This window comes from Neolamprologus brichardi, chromosome 17 (assembly GCF_056152115.1).
Source record: "Neolamprologus brichardi isolate AB-2024 chromosome 17, ASM5615211v1, whole genome shotgun sequence".
Taxonomy (NCBI): domain Eukaryota; kingdom Metazoa; phylum Chordata; class Actinopteri; order Cichliformes; family Cichlidae; genus Neolamprologus; species Neolamprologus brichardi.
The window spans coordinates 36,837,368-36,853,708 of NC_142120.1; the positions used below are offsets into that span (position 1 = coordinate 36,837,368).

The following is a 16,341-nucleotide window of genomic DNA, read 5'->3' on the forward strand; positions in this document are numbered from 1 at the left end:
TTTCTTCAACCTGACAATCTCACCCTCTGGGACGACGCACGCTCTGACCGGCCTTATGTGCTCTGTCTTGTGTTTGGGGGTCTGGACCTTTGCTGTTTTCTGTTAATGTGCTTTGATAAGTGATGTTCAAAGGAAGGACGGGATCCTTTTGCTAACCTGATGTGATTAATGGACCTCAGAGCCACACAGAGAGGAAGCAGGCGAGATGATGCGCCCGGCAGCTCAGCAGTACGTGGTGACCAGGCCGCTGTACTCGGAGGAGTCCTTCGCTCAGGACCATGAAAAGATCTACAGGCACCGCAAAACTATGCTGGACCACATCAAACAATATTTCACGTAAGCAACATGTCAGACTGTTTGCTGTGTTTTCTGTTTGGTTAAGGTGATCACTGAATACAAACCTACGATCCAGACGACGCAAAGGTTTGATGAACTGTGGAGATTTCAGCAGCAGCTGCTCTTATTTCCATCAACACTTGAAGCTTGTTTGGCTCAGTTTACACAGGTTACGTTTATAGTGATTAAGGTCTGACGAGACACTTTACCTGATAGAAAAACATTATGTGTTATGTAAGACAAGTATTAAGTTTAATTTTGAGATTAAATTCAATTCACATTTATTTATATAGCACAGCAACAACAGTCGCCTCAAGGCGCTTCATCTCTATTAGATTAAAGTCAACATTTTGAGATTAAACATGAAATAGTATTTTGAGGGGAAACGGGGGGATGTGGAGACTCGCAGCTCTTCTAACATCTACAAAATGTGTTGTGAAAGAACTTGATCAGCTTTCTTATCATGTCTTGTGTTACAACATGCATCTTCTTTATTGCACGAGGGTGTAACCACCGCTATCATCGGTCCACTGTCACCTATTTCATTTTCTTCCACGTTTGTCTGTTTTTCCCTTCCGAGCATATTCCTGCACCATCACCAGTGTTCATGTTAAAAGAGACGTGCGATTTCACTCTCATCCACATTTTGCAGAGGGTGGAGGGCCGTTTGTCTTGAAACAACCACATTTCACCATTTTATCTAGATTTTCATCTTTAAACTCGAAATGATCACTAATCTTTTTTCTTAATGTGGCCCTAATCCTCCTTCATACGTTTGTGTTTGTCTATCTTTATATCAATGATGCTTTAATGCTTTGATACTCAGTGTGACATTAGACTACACAGGTACTAGTGATGGGTCGTTCGCGAACGAAATGGCTCTTAGAGCCGGGTCTTTGAAGTGAACGATGCGAGCCGGCTCCTTATTGGGAGCCGTGAGTTTTTTTTTGTCTTTCTCTCACCCTCTCTCTCGCCCTTTTTTCCTAAACTCCACATGCGCGGCCTGTACTTTGCGCTGGGCAGAGGGGGGAGGGGCGTTAGTTACATTCGCAGTAGCACAGGAACAGAGCCAGAGAGAAAGAGAGTGAGGGACAACAACGTCACATTAGAAATGTATAGTAATCATCCACTATTTTCAGTTGCAGATGATAAAGGATTCAGAAATCATGCAGGCCAATATGACAGAGAATGTGCATCTTCTTTTTGTTTTAATATTTTAATTTATATTTAATTGTGTTGTGGTTTGCAGTGTTTTGTGTTTCACGTCAAATTTGTTTAAAAGGAAAAAGCTGAAAATTTAAATAGTTAAAAGTTTAAAATGTAAATAGTTGTTTTTTGTATTATATGATTTATTTATTACATTTTATGTGGAGTGAATAAATAAAGTATATTTATGGTGGCCCCTACAGACAAAGCACGTACAAACTCCAAAACACGTAAAAACTCAGAATCACGTACAAAAGACAACAGAAGTGCTCCAGGATGCTGGGCGCAGTGTTGAGCTTTTGTTACCTAGTGGCTACACAAGCCAGGAAGTATCAACAACCGGATTTGGTGTGTGGTAGTAACAGGTAAATGAACTTTTTTTTTTTTTTATTATTTGAATAAATATGAGTGCTTGTGTATAAATACACAAACAATACACACATGCTTTCAATTGTGTAATTTAAGTGATCTAGGGTAGCTCTGCTTTGAAGTTCAGTTAACGCTAGAAATGTGTTTTGGAGTTTGTACGTGTTTTGTCTCTAGGGGCCACCGTATATATTTATTAGGGGTGCAACGATACTCGTATCGATATTGAACCGTTCGATACAGTGCTTTCGGTTCGGTACGCATATGTATCGAACAATACAAAATTTTTAATTTATTTTATCAACTTTCCTTCTGACGGTGCTGTCTGTGTTGAGCGCTCAGTGGATCTGCGCTCGACAGTGCAGCCTAGGCGGAGTAGTCGACCGCAGATTCACTGAGCGCAGGGCAAGCTAGCGAGACAGAAGTTAAGCTCTCCTTGCAACATGGCAAATTGAACCTCCCCTACCCTCATTCAGATCTGGCGTTTGGAACTATTTTGGTTTTCATGTGACGTATGACCCTGAAGGTAAGCGCGTCATGGACTAAAGTAAAACAGTATGTTGGATGTGCCACAGCAATGCTCAATTACATGGGTGGGAACTAGTGTGTTAGCGCAGTTAGCTCGTTAACGTGTTGGCCGTCCAGCCCCACGCACGGGGCGATCCGCGGTAGCTCGTTAACGGAGATTTGCCGTGTTGTGGCGTTAACGTCATTTCAACGAGATTTACGCTGACAGCACTAGTGGGAACACAACGAATATGACTGCACATTTACGCCGACATCATCCTAGTGCAAAGACAAGTGGAAGTGGACAAAAACAACAAGCACCATGCTACAAACTTTAGCCGAGTCATTTAGACAGCCGTTAGCACATGATTCTCCTTATGGGGACCTGATATGTTTAATATGCTGCTGAGAATATAGCCCAGAAGAAGCGTATAGTATAGCTTTTATTTTGGAAAGAGACATTTCTCTGTAATAAACTCTCTTTTCCAAAGATAAGTGATTCCCCAATCAGATACAGGGCTCGCAAAATCGCTAGCCCGACGTCCCGGGGCTAGCGATTTTTCCAGTTGGGCTACCAAAATCTATCTCTGCCCTGCTCATCAGCCTATCGTAGGAAGGAAAAATATATGTCAATGCTTTTGCATTCTTTCGGAAATGTAGCTGAGTAATTATGTCATTGGCATCGGTGAGCCACTGTCAATATGTGACATATTGAAATCGTGTTTGAATTTGCGCTTGTTTTTTGCTTTCACTTTGCAATCGCACGAACTGTGTATGGAGAGCGACAGCACTGATTGGTGAGTGATGATAATTTGCGCACCAATTCCTCTGACATCATCTTATCAATCGTTAGCTTACTATGCAAACATGACAAGTGAAATCTCCCGCAGCTTAAACATGTGAGAGGTTGATCGCGCAGAGAATCGCTGAGCGTTATGTGAGTGTGGGTGTAAAAGCAGCAGGATATATATTTTAGTTCTGCTGAGCCAAATAAGACAGGTCAGGGTGAAGAAGTGACAGCCAAAGAAAAGCTTACCACAAAACGGAAAAGTTATGACAAATCAGACTATAAGGCAAAAAGAAAGTGCAGCTTTATGGTTTCATGGACAAAAGAATTTCTGTGGCTGCAATATGACGAGCTAAATAACCAGGGCTGCACATAAGTGGTCCGCAGGTGCGCATTCGCTGTTAAAATAAAAAACGCGCACAAGATAAGAAGTTGCAACGCGTGTTTGCATACATAAGATTTTCTGGAGGAGGACAGACATTTGTTTAGAACTCTTAAAGATGTCGAAGAAGCTCCTTTAAGCAATTACTGTGATGTTCCTCCACCTCCAAAGAAATGTCAGAAGGAGTCCGAACCACAAAAGAAGCGCGTATTCTCAGAAAAGTGGTTGCAGGAGGTGAGCTGGCTTCAAACAAATGATGAACGCACAGAGATGTGGTGCAGAATGTGCCGTGAAAATTTTTTTTTTTTTTTTTTTTTTTTTTTTTTTTTTTATTTATTTCAACATGTGAACAATATACAAGTACATTTAGAAAAGAAAATAAAATAAGAAAGAAAAAAAAATACTGTATAAATTACATACAAAAAAAATGATTAATTTACATGTTGAAAGGGAGTGGGAAGAAGTAAACACTTATTTAATCCCACCCCTTTGCCATAAATTATCAGTTTAATATTTAGTCAGCTTCCTTACTGATATAATTTGTAATAAAAACAGCGAACAGATTTCTGATATACTATATACTATAATATCACATCATGAGTTGTTTTGTTTTGTTTTTTTTGTTTTTTAAATAGAGACATTCACTTAATTTCAATATTTTCCTTTTCTTTATAGTTCGAGAAGATCATATTTTTATAACTCTTTTTGAACAGTTTTATGTTTGGACATTGCTTTAATTCCATATTCAGACTGTTCCATAGTTTCACTCCATGAACAGAAACACAAAAGCCTTTTCTTGTGGTACGTACCTTCATTGTTTTGAAGTTACAAAAACCCCTTAAATTATAACTTCCTTCTTTCAAAAAAAACATACTCTGAATATTACGTGGCAGTTCTTTATTTTTTGCTTTGAATAGAATTTGTGCTGTTTGGAATTTCACTAGATCGTCAATTTTCAATATTTCAGACTGCAAAAATAGTGAGTTTGTATGTTCCCTATAACCTGCATTGTGGATGATTCGAATTGCTTTTTTTTGAAGAGTAAAAAGTGAATGTAATGTGGTTTTATAGTTATTGCCCCAGACCTCTGCACAATAGCTTAAGTATGGTGAAACCAGTGAACAGTATAGAATATGAAGTGATGTTCTGTCGAATACCTGTTTTGCCTTGTTTAGTATTGCAATGCTACGTGATACTTTGGAATGAATATATCTTAAGTGAGCTCTCCAGTTAAGTTTTTCATCTATTATTACCCCCAGAAATTTATTTTCACTGACTCTTTCAATATCAACACCATTTATTTGAATCTTTGCATTTGTATTTAAACTACTATTTCCAAATAACATAAGTTTAGATTTATTCAAATTTAATGATAATTTATTTTTATCAAGCCAGAACTTCACTTTACTTATTTCATTAGTCATATCCTCCAATAAATTCTGCAGATCATCACCAGAGCAAAAAATGTTTGTATCGTCAGCAAAGAGAACCATTTTTAATACTTTGGACACTTTACAGATGTCGTTAATGTACAAGTTGAAGAATTTTGGGCCCAAAACTGACCCTTGGGGTACACCACAAGCAATGTCCATACATAAGGAACAACCACCATTTATTTTCACAAACTGCTTTCTGTCACTTAAATAACTCCGGACCCAATCTAAAACTACCCCTCTGACACCATAACGTTCCAGTTTTCTTATTAATATATCATGATCTATAGTGTCAAATGCCTTTGTCAAGTCTATGAATAACCCAGCCACATATTGCTTTTTGTCTATGGAATTTGTGATGTATTCTATTGAATCTAATAGTGCCAATGATGTTGATCTGCTTGATCTGAATCCGTACTGACTCTCAGTGAGTAGTTTATGTTTATCTGTAAATTTTTCCAGTCGGTTTTTAAACAGTTTTTCAAGAACTTTTGAGAATTGAGGTAGTAAAGAGACAGGTCTGTAGTTTGTGAAATGGTGTTTGTTTCCAGATTTGTATAAAGGTATAACTTTTGCTATTTTCATTCTGTCTGGAAATCGACCAGTTTGAAATGATAAATTACAGATGTATGTAAATGGTTTTATAATAGCCTCAATGACTCTTTTAACCACTATCATATCAATGTCATTACAATCCAAAGATTTCTGATTTTTACATTTTTTGACAATTTCAAAAACTTCACTTTCATCAACGGCTGTGAGAAACATAGAATTTGGATTTCTGTCTATCAGTGTATCCGGTTTTTCCTGTGCTTTCCCAGGATGATTGATTGTTCTTGCTAAATTTGGTCCAGCAGTTACAAAGAATTCATTGAGACTATTTGCCACAACATCCATATTGTATTCTTCATGGTCATTACAAATGAAATACTTGGGATAGTTCTTTTGTCCAGCCCCACATTTTATAACACTGTTCAGGATTTCCCATAATCTTTTATTATTATTTCTATTTATATCTAATTGCTTCATATAGTATTCCTTTTTACTAAATCTAAGTATATTAGTTAACCTATTTTTATATCTTTTGTATCTGATTTCAGCATCTTTAGTTCTCATTCTTAAGAACTCTCTATATAGAGCATTTTTCTTTATACATGCATTTTGCAGACCTTTTGTTATCCATGGACAGTCCATATATTTATGTTTCCTACTATATTGCTTTATTGGACAGTTGGTATTGTACAGTAATGTAAATATTCTAAGGAATTCATTATAAGCACTATTAACGTCCTGTTCCTGATATACTTCACCCCAGTTCTCTTTCAATAAATCTTTTTTAAATGCATTCATTCTTTCTTCTGTTCTTACTCGTCTGTACTCTTTTTTACTGTCCATTTTATTGATCTTGTAATTCCTATCATAGATTGTAAAAATTGGAAGATGGTCACTTATATCGTTAATCAGGAGTCCACTTACAGTCTTATTTTCAATGTCATTTGTAAAAATGTTGTCTATGAGAGTTGCACAATGTGATGTAAAATTTAATAAATGACAAATTAAAAAGGCATGAACATTTTTTTTTGTATCGAAAAAATATCGAACCGTGACACCAAAGTATCGAACCGAACCGAACCGTGAATTTTGTGTATCGTTGCACCCCTAATATTTATATATAAACATATATAAATAAAACCACTTTTTTTACATTAGTAATTCATTTTTTGCATAACATAACATAATTTTATATTATTGTTAATGATAAAATAATTAAAGCAACAAAACAACCTGAAGAGCCGGTTTGGAGCCGAAAGAGCCGGCTCTTTTTAGTGAGCCGAACCGAAAGAGCCGGTTCTCTAAAAAGAGCCGGAAATCCCATCACTAACAGGTACACAATATCAATTTTACTGTAGTTTCAAGACTGAACATTTTTGAAAAATCCAGATTCTTATTATTTTGACCCTACACGCACAGGCAGTGTTAGTCCAGTTTCATCACCGACACCGGATTGGCCAATCGAGCCTCTTACCGCAGCCGGGCCCTCCCCTCTGTACGCACACACGAGAGGTGAGAAAGTCCAGCAGAAACGCAAAGAGAGAAAAACTAAGTAAGTAAAAATAGATGCAGCAGAATGTGTGAGATTACCGGACATGTCAGCTGTTGGTGCTGCTGCACCAGCAACAAGCAGCCCTCGCAGTCTCAGGTTGATAGCACGAGTTTTAAACAGAATCACATCCATACATGTATGTCTCTCTCTCCCTTTATTTAGAAATACATTATTTGTTTATTGAGTGATCACGTCGGACCAAATATATCACGGTCGATGTTTTTGTCCCAGTCCAGCCGCGACGTAGATCAGAACTCGTCTGACATTAAGATGTCACTGATGTCTAAAACGTTAAAAATGAGATGTAGCTTTGGTGAAACGCTGGCAGGCCTGTGCTTTCTATAGGATAATGTGGGTCCAGTGTTGGGAAGGTTACTTTTAAAATGTATTCCATTACAGATTACAGAATACATGCCCCAAAATGTATTCTGTAACGTATTCCGTTACGTTACTCAATGACAGTAACGTATTCTGAATACTTTGGATTACTTAATATATTATCATGCTGTTTACAACTACATGAATGTACTATTGCTGTGATTTATTACTGTTACTGAAGGTTCGCGGCTCCGAACCGTAGTAAAGGGACCTCTGGCTAATACGGTGGGTTCTGTGTCGGCTCGTAGCTGAAAACTAGCTTTACTTTGTTGTCTGGGTCAACTTTGCTAGCAGAGACAGAGAGAGGCGTTGAAAGGCTGCTCCAACAGAACTTATTGTTTCAGAGGAAAACACTAACACGGTGTACAGTCGAGTCTTAATAGCTTACTTACAGCTGGGCTCGTCAGGCTCTCTTCTTGGCTGCAGTGGTTATTATTATATTTACATGCTTCCAGCTCCCGTTTCTGCTCGATGACAGCTCGTACTTTTCCTTTTTCTCCCTCCCTCGCTCACAGACACATAACGGGTATGGCAGTCCATTCTCCCTGCAGCACGGACTACACTGCCCATGATGCTACATTCTTTAGAGCTATACCTGTAGCATTCTGCCTATTAGCTTAGCACAACAACAACAACAAAAAGGCCTCTCTCACCCAGGAAACACGCAGAGAGAGAGCGTCACCCTGTAACCATGGCAACCGTAACGCTGCCGCCTGGAACAACAGAACGTAGCTGTCAAACAAAACCCAAACAGTCCTGACCTGCCACAATATGAAACAGGGAAGTACCGCCGTGTAATCCATTTATTTCAACAAAGTAACTGTATTCTAAATACCACCTTTTTAAACGGTAACTGTAACAGAATACAGTTACTCATATTTTGTATTTTAAATACGTAACGGCGGTACATGTATTCCGTTACTCCCCAACACTGTGTGTGTGTAACTAAATATGTGGATGGATTTATCTTAAGACAGATCTAAATAAAAATAATGTATTAACTTTATATAGTTATTAGTATTTATGTGATATTAACTAATTCAAAAGTCATAATTGGGCAGGGTGGGGCTCATTTGAAGACGTTTCTCCTGCTATGCTGAATATATTTTTCATATCTTTTGAAAAGAACAAACGCAGGACTTAAACTGATCGATGTTTGTGCACTTTAATCCGTTTAAATAATCTTGTGAAGCATAAATGTAAAAAGTGGTTACTCTGGTTGTGGTTCATTATCATTTCAGATGCGACGCTAAACGAGCCGAGAGCACAGCTCTGTCTCTTCTCCCAGTCATCGGCTGGATGAAAGCGTACCGATTCAAAGAATGGCTGCTGGGTGACATCGTGTCTGGTGTCAGCACTGGACTGGTGGCTGTCCTGCAAGGTGAGTATCAACAGAAAGGTACAGCCTCTGAACTCTTTGAGGTAATAATAATAATAATGACTGTGCAACTCTATCTGACTAACTGTGATAACCTGTGATAACAGACAGCTGTGAGAACCTCTGCGCTCTTATCTGAGCTGTTTAAACGATAGTGAGTGTGCTTAACAGCAGCTTTGAAATGAGGAAATAACCATTTGATCGCTTGATGATTTTGTACGTTTGCTCATTTTAATGGAGACACAATATCATCTAAAACATTCAGAAAAAGAAAAACATTAAATTTATAGATCACTTTGCGTGTTGGTGCAGCCCTTTGAAACCAGCTTTCTTTTCATTGGCTGGTCCTCAGCAGCAGCAGGTGAGTGGAGGTGACATCGTAACAGTATAGATGTAAAAAGAAATTAGGAGGACGGGTTCTTTAACCTTTGTATACTTTACTTACTTATTGAGAGCCCAGAGATTTACTCAACTGGTGTTTCTGTCTTGCAGGGCTGGCCTACTGTTTGTTGGCTTCTCTGCCACCCTGGTATGGGCTCTTCTCCGCCTTCTTCCCTGTGATCATCTACTTTTTCCTCGGCACCTCCAGACACATCTCAGTGGGTAAGGCCATCGTCCATTTCTATATAGCTGCTCTCTAAATGTTAGAGTGTAAGTATATCTGCCATCCTCCTGTCTCCCTGAAGGTCCGTTTCCAGTGCTCTGTCTGATGATTGGCTCGGTGGTCACCAGGCTGGTCCCAGACGAGGGGCCGGCGTTCAACATCACGGAGTTTGAAGGCCTGACCAGAGACGAGCAGAGAGTGCTGGTGGCCTCTTCTGTCACTTTCCTTGCCGGCATCATGCAGGTGAATCGGCTCGCCACAGCCAATAAGTTGCTCTAGTCAACAACTGAGTCACCTTGTCAACAAGCATGCTTTCTGAGGATCAAACACAAACCTGTAGGATCTCAAACATACGTTTGTGATTTGGAAACAACAAAAAGCTTTGTGTCCTTGACAGAAAACAGATGTTGTGTTTCGTCCTTTTTAATAAGGCTCCTTGAGAGCCGTTCATCACAACTTCATTTGAGCTCTGGCTTTCAAAGGAGCATACTTCGCTCCATCTGTCCATCAAAAAATACTATTGAGCAGCAAATGTAGCATAATAGTGTTAGCATGAAAACACTGACAGCTACTGAAAAGTAGGTTGACATTTTAAAAGTGATGAGAATATTGATTGTACTCTCACATTTATCCATTTAAGGCGATGGTTAGCTGGACGCACCAAGAAGGCTGTGCTCTTTTTTTGGAATAGGTGAAACAAACCTAAACCCCAGTCAGTGAGCATAAGAGGCACTCATAGATGGACTTACTGTGTTTGGGTTTGTTAGCTTTGGACTGAGGTGGGATAAGATGTGCTCCATACAAGAGCAGTTATTACCTGCAGCGAGAGTCACAGAGCAATATATGATCTATTTGACCTAGAATCTCACTCTTACATTTCACGTCCGCCTTTCTTTCAAGCTGTGTTCAGTCTTTAAAGAAAGTGATGGCAGGAACAATAAGCAGCCTAGTTACAGTCGTTAGAAAGTAGTTATGTAATAAACTCAAGTTATTCATGTTACTCCTGCGTAACAATGGTGTAATCAAAGACCGGATCTGTCATGCTACACAAAATCTGATTTTTCCCTGCACTACAAACTACAGTTATAAATGAATACATAGAAAAATACAGCATTATTCTCTTGAAAGGAAACCCAGAGAGTGAGCAGGCAGAGGCTCGCGCTCCCTGGGTGTTTCCTGTTGTGTGCTCTGACAGCTGTGCTTTAGGGAAATATGTATCATGTATGTATCAAGTATCATGATTAGTAGATGGTTCACTTCATCAATTATGTGATTTACAGAAAACTGGCAGTTGCTTTTATAACTGTTGAGAGGACTGCAGTTTACAATGTAAACATTCATTGGTCCCAAGTGGATTATCGGTACTTTAATTTTAGTAATACTAATCACACAGAGTGGTACTTTTGCTGTGTGTCAGCTGTTTATCTTACGGATGTGAATACCAGATCATGACATATATGCTGCTGTCTGCTAATCAAAGCAGCACATTCAGATGAACAGCTGTTGTTAACCTTGATGTACACAGAGGGACGTCACAGGGTTTTCATTCCTAAAAGAAATTCAAAAAACCTTTTTTCTTTTTCTGGTAACACGCAGTTTAATAATACACTATTTTGTTTATCATGTTGGGGTTTTTCAGCCTAAATGACTGAATCTATTTGTGACTCCTGTCTCTGGCAGCTTGCGATGGGCATTCTGCAGGTGGGCTTCGTTGTCATGTACCTTTCTGACACACTTGTGTCAGGTTTCACCACAGCTGCTGCGATCCACATTCTGGTGTCGCAGCTCAAGTTTGTGTTGGGGCTGGAAGTTCCAGGGATCAGCGGGCCGCTGTCACTCATATATGTAAGTACAGGCCAGCTTGAAGCTTGCTCTGTTCATCACAACAGGTTGTTTATCTGCTGGTTTCATTCTTCAGACCTTGGAGATCATCTTTAACAAGATCACCTCCACCAATGTCTGTGATGTGGTGATCTCCATCGTGATCATGGTGGTGGTGTTCATCGTAAAGGAGATAAATGAGCGATTTAAATCCAAGCTGCCTGTGCCGATCCCCATAGAGGTCGTCATGGTGAGCAACGCTGCACGACTCCTGACATTTTTGCATCTCTTTGAAGGCTTGTTGGCTCCATAAACAACAACACTGATATTTATTACACTGGTTTTGGCTCTTCACTTTAACGACTGTACTCAGCAGGTGAATAACATTCATTAAAGTGATTAATGTTCATTTATGGGCCAGAAAAAGATTTCACCGAGAGATACCGGTCACAGGTTCACACCTGCAGTTAATAAATGCTCTCTGACTTTTGTATTTAAAAGAGTAAATAGCTGTAAATAATCATTTGTCATTTCTTTCACAGACTGTTATTGCATGTGGAGTTTCATATGCATTCGACTTTAAGACAAGATATGGCATTGATGTTGTTGGTTATATACCAAAAGGGTAAGAATACATCAAGCTTAAAGTAAAACCTGTCGATTGTTTTATCTTTGCTGTAGAAGAGTCAGAACATCAGCAGCAGGAGTTATCAATGACAAACTGTACTTCCCCTGTAATATTATACTGTTGTTTTAATATCCTGAGACTGTACATAACTCACAAGTACATAAGAAATTTATAAGGTGATAATAGCTAAAAGCTAACATTTTGTTTTGGAGCCTGTAAAAGTGTAAAATCAGAAAGGCAGTCAAAGAGAGGTCAAAGCACTTCCACAACATTATAGTTCTAAAATGCAACATGCAAACTTTACACATGTTATGTCTCTTTCTGCTTTGGCCAAAATTAAATATTGTCACAATACGGCGAGAGTAGGACCTAAACGCAAACTCGCAGAGACAAAAAGTAAACTAAAAAAACACAGCTTTATTGCTGGCGTGGAGTGGGACGCGAAAAACAATACAAAACTAAACTGGGAAAACTAAAGCACAAGGAGCCACAGGGAAAAATCACACAGCTATGAGGGAAGACGCAACGCTGGCAAAGAGAAACATGGGGCTTAAATACTCTGACCAAAACCAGAGCAAAAGTCCCACAAAAAGGGTGCAAAAAGCCCATGAAAGGCACTAAAGCTCAAGAGATAGTTCTTAAAACTTTCAGGGGGCCGACCTGGAGGTCGACAGCATAACAGTTCATAGTTCAAAGGTTCAGGGGGCCGGCCACGAGTCCAATGGTGGTGACAGAGCAGATCAGGGGGCCGACCATGTGGAAGGTGGCAGTGGCGAAGCAGGCATGGCTGGCCACACTTGGACAGCTTGGCTGACGGCCGGCGGCGGCGTAGGCGTGTGTGAAGACCATCGGGCGGCGTGGCTGACGGCCGGCGGCGGCGTGGGCGTGTGTGAAGACCCTTGGGCGGCTTGGCGGGCGGTCGACGGTAGTGTGGATGTGGACGTGACCCCTCAGGTGGTTTGGTGGGTCTCTGTGGGCAGGCTGTTTTGACAGGCCCCGGAAACAGCCATGCTGGACGTGGACGTGGCTTGGCAGTGGATGTAGGGAGTGGTGGACGTGGCTTAGCCGGTGAGGCAAGTAGCGCTGCAGGCGATGGCGTGGAAGCCGCAAGTGGTGGACCAGGTGGTGGAGCTGCAGGCGACGGCGTGGAAGCCGCAGGTGGTGGCGCTGCAGCAGATGTGGCAGGATGCTGGACAGGCTCGGCTGAACCTCCAGCTGGCATGGCGTCGTCCTCTGGCTGAGGCGTGGCAGGGCCAGCAGGTGCGGAGTCGTCCTCAGGCTGAGGCGAGGCAGGAACAGGCGAGGTGTTGTCCTCAGGCTGAGGCGAGGCAGGAACAGGCGCGGAAGCAGCAGGCGGTAGCGTTGCAGGTGGTGGCGCTGCAGGCGGTGGCGCTGCAGGCGGTGGCACGGGAGCCACAGGTGGTGAAGCAGGTGGTGGCGCTGCAGGTGGTGGCGCTGCAGGTGGTGGCGCTGCAGGTGGTGGCGCTGCAGGCGGCGGCGCGGAAGCCACAGGTGGTGAAGCAGAAGGTGGCTGGACGGGCTCACTAGAACCCCCAGCTGACATGGCATGAGGCTGGACGGGCTCCTCTGGCCCTCCAACAATGGAAGAAAACTGCTCCGCTGCTCGGGATCGCTGACGGAGTGAATGCCGTTTTCTCCGGGAAGGAGGAGGAGGTGTGCCAGCCCGCGAATCCTCCAGCGGACCGGGCTGAACCTCCTCCGAGTATTCATAGTGGAGAGGCAGATCCGGGCAGACGTGTACGGTGGAAACGAGGAAGTCCTGGATGAGAGGGTTTAGCGCGGCAAATAGCCAGGGAAGTCCAGAAACCATCCTCTGCAGATGGATGGCTAACTCCTCCTGGTATTCTTCAAATGGCAGCACAAACCATTCCTGGCATAGAAACTCCACCACATAGATCATGTCCTCCCGGAGCTCAGCGGAGGGATTATTGTCTGGTTGCGTCCTTCTGTCACAATAGGGCTGTGTGCAGGCAAGAGTAGGACCCAAACGCAAACTCGCAGAGACAAAAAGTAAACTCAAAAAACACAGCTTTATTGCTGGGGTAGAGTGGGACACGAAAAAGCAATACTAAACTGGGAAAACTAAAGCACAAGGAGCCACAGGGAAAAATCACACAGCTATGAGGGAGGACGCAACACTGACAAAGAGAAACATGGGGCTTAAATACACTGAGGGATAACGAGGGGGAATGAGCCACAGGAGGAGAGCACAGCTGGGAGTACTTAGGCAGGACGAGACAAGGGAAGCAAAACTAGAAACATCAACATAGGACAGACTGTGAAAGTAAAGCAGGAAACACACTGACGTAACTCAAGACATGTAAACTTAACAGACTGGGGAGACAGAACATAGGGACCTGAAACATGGAACAGAAAGGCACAGTAGACACAACATGAACATAACAACGCCACAGGGGAAGAGTAAAACAAAATTCAGGAACACAGGACCTCTTTCAAAATAAAATGGAAACATAATGAAACGCAAACATGACAACATAAGAAACACAGACATGAAGCACATGAAGGACAAGGGAGACTTAACAGTGGTTGGATACATAAGGGGAATCTAATAAACAAATGAACTTAGATAACCTAATGAACAAAATAAACTCAAACTTAAAACACTGGGTCAAAAGACCCAGGATCATGACAAATATGTTTTTGATTTGAGGACCCAAACGCAGACTCATGGAGGCGAGACAGAAACTCAACAGGCAGCTTTATTGCTGAACATCAGAAAATACAAAAATAACTAAACTTGTAATGAAACTAAACAGGCTGGTAGGCAGAACACACGGCGGGGAAAGAGGGAGACGGAGGCTTAAATACACAGCACAATGTCCAGAGAACAGAAAACACAAAGTGAACACAGCCGAGACAAATCAGACATGAACACGAGAGAGAGACACAGAGGACAAAGACACAAGGGGAACTGAATAGTCCAAGAACTAAACAAGAACACTCAGAACTATGACCATGAATGACCCTGAACATAATAAAAAATATTACTAGAATACAAGAAGGTCAAAATGCTGGGTCAGAGTGACCCAGAACCATGAACCTGTATTTTGAAACAGTAACATAATATTACGCTTTAGCTAAGGGTCCAACATGTTAAGGTAACGGTCTGAGTTCTGGCTCTGAATTGTTTCTCTTATCACTTGTGGCTGATCCACCTGACCGTGTCCATGTTTAGAGACACAATAATCTGACAGACTTTTACCGTTTCAGGTATGAGGCGCCAGTCGCCCCAAACCCGCAGATCTTCCAAGAAACAGCAGTGGAAGCGTTTCCTATAGCCATCGTGGGTTTTGCTGTGGCCTTCTCTGTGGCCAAAGTTTATTCTATAAAACATGATTACACCATAGATGGAAACCAGGTGGGTAACAACTCAGCCACATGTAGGTTAAAGTCGTGTCAGGACGTCAGTGTGACTTTTTATCTCTGTGACCCGGCTACAGGAGCTGATAGCCTTTGGAGTCAGCAACATCTTTGGAGCTTCCTTCAGGTCTTTTGCAGCGAGTACAGCTCTTTCTAGGAGTGCAGTTCAGGAGAGCACAGGAGGGAAAACTCAGGTAAACTAACGTAGCTGATCCCGGATCTGTCCATGTCAGGCAGGGTTTTCTGTATTATTGTAGGGTCTCCCTTACAGTATAAAGCACCCTGAGGTTTGTTGTTGTGATCTGTATAAATAAAGCTGTATTGAATAATATTGACTCCTCCGTGAATCGCAACCTTATCGTGGTGGAGGGGTTTGTGTGTCCCAGGGATCCCAGGGGCTATGTTGTCTGGGGGCTTTTGCCCCCTGGTAGGGTCTCCCATGGCAAATTGGTCCTGGGTGAGGGACCAGACAAAGAGCAATTCAGAAGACCCTTCAGAAGACCCTTATGAAAAGAACACCAAGGGAACAGTTTACCCTGCCCGGGATAGGGTTACCGGGGCCCCGCCCTGGAGCCAGGCCCGGGGAGGGTGCCCGAGGGCGAGCGTCTGGTGGCCGGGCCTTAGTCCATGGGGCCCGGCCGGGCACAGCCCAAAGAGGAGACATGGGCCCATCCTCCCGCAGACCCACCACCCGCAGGAGGCGCCATAGGGGTCGGGTGCATTGTGTGCCGGGTGGCGGCCAGGAGCGGAGGCCCTGGCGGACTGACCCCCAGCTGCCAGGACTGGCAATAGGGACATGGAATGTCACCTCTCTGGTGGGGAAGGAGCCTGAGTTAGTGCGTGAGGTTGAGAGGTACCGGCTAGATATAGTCGGGCTCACCTCTACGCATGGCTTGGGCTCTGGAACCAGTCTCCTGGAGAGGGGCTGGACTCTGTCTCAGTCTGGAGTTGCCCCTGGTGAGAGGCGGCGGGCTGGGGTGGGTATTCTAATATCCCCTCGGCTTACTGC

The 16,341-nt window shown here is 42.4% G+C and overlaps 2 protein-coding genes across 2 annotated transcripts in view; one reads left to right on the forward strand and one right to left on the reverse strand.

Moving 5' to 3' along the window:
• Positions 1–205: 205 nt before the first annotated feature.
• LOC102796645 (chloride anion exchanger-like) overlaps positions 206–16,341 on the forward strand; it is a 35,962-nt gene continuing 19,826 nt past the window's right edge. Inside the window, exons 1-9 of the mRNA XM_087830756.1 lie at positions 206–336; positions 8,741–8,880; positions 9,370–9,480; positions 9,564–9,724; positions 11,162–11,326; positions 11,400–11,552; positions 11,845–11,927; positions 15,183–15,330; positions 15,413–15,526. Coding sequence (XP_087686882.1) covers positions 206–336; positions 8,741–8,880; positions 9,370–9,480; positions 9,564–9,724; positions 11,162–11,326; positions 11,400–11,552; positions 11,845–11,927; positions 15,183–15,330; positions 15,413–15,526 — 1,206 coding nt within the window. The remainder of the gene's footprint in view (positions 337–8,740; positions 8,881–9,369; positions 9,481–9,563; positions 9,725–11,161; positions 11,327–11,399; positions 11,553–11,844; positions 11,928–15,182; positions 15,331–15,412; positions 15,527–16,341) is intronic.
• On the reverse strand, positions 12,481–13,851 carry LOC148098033 (uncharacterized). Its single transcript, XM_087831012.1, has one exon. It carries the CDS (start codon positions 13,849–13,851, stop codon positions 12,481–12,483), a length of 1,371 nt encoding a protein of 456 aa, XP_087687138.1.